The sequence below is a fragment of the Acanthisitta chloris genome, unplaced genomic scaffold, assembly GCF_000695815.1.
Source record: "Acanthisitta chloris isolate BGI_N310 unplaced genomic scaffold, ASM69581v1 scaffold19816, whole genome shotgun sequence".
Lineage (NCBI taxonomy): Eukaryota > Metazoa > Chordata > Aves > Passeriformes > Acanthisittidae > Acanthisitta > Acanthisitta chloris.
The window spans coordinates 60,410-63,854 of record NW_008678968.1 but is presented as its reverse complement, the minus strand read 5'-3'; the positions used below and the strand labels follow the sequence as shown (position 1 = coordinate 63,854).

The window sequence follows — 3,445 nt, the reverse complement described above, 5'->3', positions numbered from 1 at the left end:
TGACATTACAGAACAAAGATCTCAAGTTATATATCCCCATTACATGATAATGCTAAAGACTATTTTCAAAAACCTAAATGCCAGAGAAGAGTATTTTCAATAAAATCTGGCAATGCCCCAAGGTACTCCATTTAGAAACCTATGTAGAGTTGTACAGTCTATACTAAAATACTCCACCACTGATTTTCCTCAAAAGCTTGGTGCTTTTCTTCATAGTGAAATGATAAATATATTAATGTGCTCTGTTTATCCCTAAATCTATTGGAAATGTGCTTCTTATCTGACCTGCTTTCCAGGGCAGTGTGTACCCCGGGACAGAGGAGTTTTGCTTCTCCTATGCTATTACAGACCCAACTGTGCTAGCAGGAAAGATGCTGGTATCCTAGATCCTATGGGATGCAATGCCTTGAGGAAATTTATATCAAACAATTATTGCATAATCTCAGGGTGTAATAAAACCTCCTACACCATACACAGGCATCAAGGTCCTGTTACACTTTTGTGTCAGAGGAAGCGGTGTCCCTGTCAACTACAGGTCCCCGTATGAACACGCAGGATCCCCTTGCTGTGCATGTGGAGGAAATTGAAGATTTCTGAGGGCATAGCATGAAAACCAGGGCGAGGTTTCACATTGTCATAGTAGTGGTGAGTTATAAAAATCCCTGAGGGGTTCATGGGGAAGGCCCAAAAGCCAAAAAGGTGGACCTCTTCACAGAGCTCCAGGGCAGCAGTCACCAGGATCAGTCCAGTGCTGATCCGCTTGGCCCGCACCCCTTGGCCGAGCCAGTAGCGTGAGACGTTGATGAGATACTGGGGATGAAAGTAATAAACAGCTTGCTGAGATTCAAAATCATCCAGGACATATTTGACCCGGATTGAAACGTCCGTGTTGCGAGTGTTGTAGAAAGCTGGCAGCAGCACGGAAGCATTCTCGTAGACCTGGAGCACATCATAGAAGGGTTTCCTCCACTTTTCCAGCTTATGAAATCTAAAGGGAAAAGGATGCAAGTGATGGTCAGTCTGGACCCAGCAGACAAAAAAACTCCAGTGGGCTTTTACTGAAATATTTCTGATATAGAGATAATTGAAATGATGTTTCAGTTAACAAGGGGAATATATTTACATTTGCACCTACAGCATCAGTATGAAATGTAGGGCAAAAATTCAGGGGATAAAAACATTCATATCCTACTCTCTTTTGGCAATAAATTCATTAAACAGTGGACAAACTTTGTAGTCATTTCTGATCATATCTTGCTTCTCATTTTATTATCAGAAGTATGTCATTTCTCCAAGGTGTGGAGACGTGTATAGGGCACTTCGCAGTGCAGAACTGTGTAAAAAAGTGGTAAACTCCAAGGCAAGCAAATGTCTAAAATATCTAGCTGTAACACTCATAAGAAATGCAAAATCGACAAATGGATTTATGTTGCTTGAATTCCCCCATCAAGAAAGGAAAGCAGTAATAAGCCCTATGGTCCCAAACCTGTCAGGAAGGTAGCATTAGGGTATTAACAAATTTAAAATTAAAATCCCTCAGTCAGTCCTGGCTATGAAGTTTAACTGGCATTTCTTTAAAACATATGAGAGTGTGTATTATTTTATTTATGTGAAGATCTGAAAAGTCTTTTCCAGCCTTAATGATTCTCATTCTGTGATTTAGGCATTTAGTGTGGAATCCAGCTGCTTCCACCCTGAATGTTTCTAAGACATTTGCCTCGCATTTACAGGCATGGCACAAGACTTCTAGGGGAAGGATGGCTCTATTGTTGTAATTTTAGCCCTCGGCTTCCCATTTGCTATCAGCAATGTGCAGGTTTAAGTGTGTAACAGATTTCTCTAAGTTGTTACTGATTCCATATACTGAATAACTTCAATTCAAAATGAAATATATGATTCATAGTGTCAGTTTAAGTAATATTTGGGATAAAATTCTCTGTAACAGTTAGAATTAAGTGAAAGGTAGATTTGGAAAGCAAAAGAGATGAAAATACAAGAAACAGAAATAACCTCTCAGTGATTATACTGGGATTGACTGTCACAACATCCGTCTTTACCCCAACGTCCATGAAGTATTTGTCAGATATAGGAGGTAAATTGCATCTATAAAGGAAAGAAATTCATGAGAAAGTTAAAAAATTCCTTGCACATTTTCAGGAATAGAAAGTAGAATTGATTTAAGCATTTTTTCCAAGCAACAAACCTAGAAACAGATTGCAGATTTAAAATTGTATCAAAACACGTTGATGCCCAAACTGTGCATTAAAGTAAAAAGTTCTTGGGGGCTGCATGAAGACCTCTCTTCTTCCCTGAGTCTGTGAGAGATGAGCCCTTTTTGCAGATGTAGCCAGTGCTCACTTTGCTTTCTTAACATCAGTTTACCTATTTACTTCGGCAGTTTAGGATGAGAAATGTGATGGAGCGCCAAGGCCAATCAGCCTATAAAATCAAAGGCTTCCTCAGCAATAGCCGAGATGCTTTCAATAATTAATAAACTGTATCTATAACATTGCCTTTAATATGCTTTGGTTTATACCCAAGAGAATTTAGGGGAAATGCTACACAAAAGACAAATTTGTCCAGTCCTAATTAATCCAAAACTATCTGCTTCCCTTCCTTTTCCATTTATAAGTATCTCCCAGAGTAGCATAATAAGAGGAATTCTGACTCTACAGGTTCACTCCAGGATACTAAAGCTATTAGGAGCGAACTTGTGAAGATTTGCAAACTTGGACTTTGCCCAGCCTCAACTCACCTTGGCCTTGTCCTAGATACATCATCTCACAAAATTTAGAGCATCCCTCAAGAGATGCTGAAGTTATGGAAACACACACACAAGCTATCCACAGACTTCACTTTCATAGGAAACACAACTGAAAAAACAAGCTTCAGCATGTGTTATCAGAGACAATGTAAGTGGCCTGGCAATTAGTTTTACACTCAGTTTAAGCTACTGTTAGATACTTGCTGGCATTTTGAAAGCTTTTTAAGTGATCTACAAGTCCTAATAAAAGCCATCGCTATTAAAATTCTCATATCTCAAAAATACTTCTGTGCCTAATTCCCAAAGTTCTCAATTTTTCTGAAGGTCAGGGCTGAACAGGAGAAAACTGTGCAGGTATTTAGGGTAAGTGATGCTCGGTGTTTTCACAACACTGCAGTACAGCTGTCAGGATAACTTCTCAGTCAAAGGGACTGAGCAAGTTGGGGATCAGGAGAATGAACAAAAATCCTTCAAGACCCTCTCAGACTCAAGAGGTTCCCATCTACTTTCCAGAGAGTACCACTTTATCAGGCCAGATAATTTTTTTTTAGCTGTCTTTCTCATAGGCAATGTTATTTCCAGCAGTTTTCTCTGCTAGGTCATGCAACATCCTTCTGAAGGAGCATCCCCAGTTCTAACTTGCACTAGGCACTGTGTTTGTTAGATTGTATCTGAAGGTTT

The 3,445-nt window shown here is 39.4% G+C and overlaps 1 protein-coding gene across 1 annotated transcript in view; it reads right to left on the bottom strand.

Annotated features, from left to right (window-relative positions):
* Positions 1 to 308: 308 nt before the first annotated feature.
* The window catches only part of ST8SIA5 (ST8 alpha-N-acetyl-neuraminide alpha-2,8-sialyltransferase 5), a 39,247-nt gene continuing 36,110 nt past the window's right edge, over positions 309 to 3,445 (bottom strand). Inside the window, exons 6-7 of the mRNA XM_009077120.1 lie at positions 2,011 to 2,103; positions 309 to 988 (exon numbers count right to left, since the gene is read on the bottom strand). Of these exons, the coding sequence (XP_009075368.1) occupies positions 526 to 988; positions 2,011 to 2,103 (556 nt within the window). The 3' untranslated portion in view covers positions 309 to 525. The remainder of the gene's footprint in view (positions 989 to 2,010; positions 2,104 to 3,445) is intronic.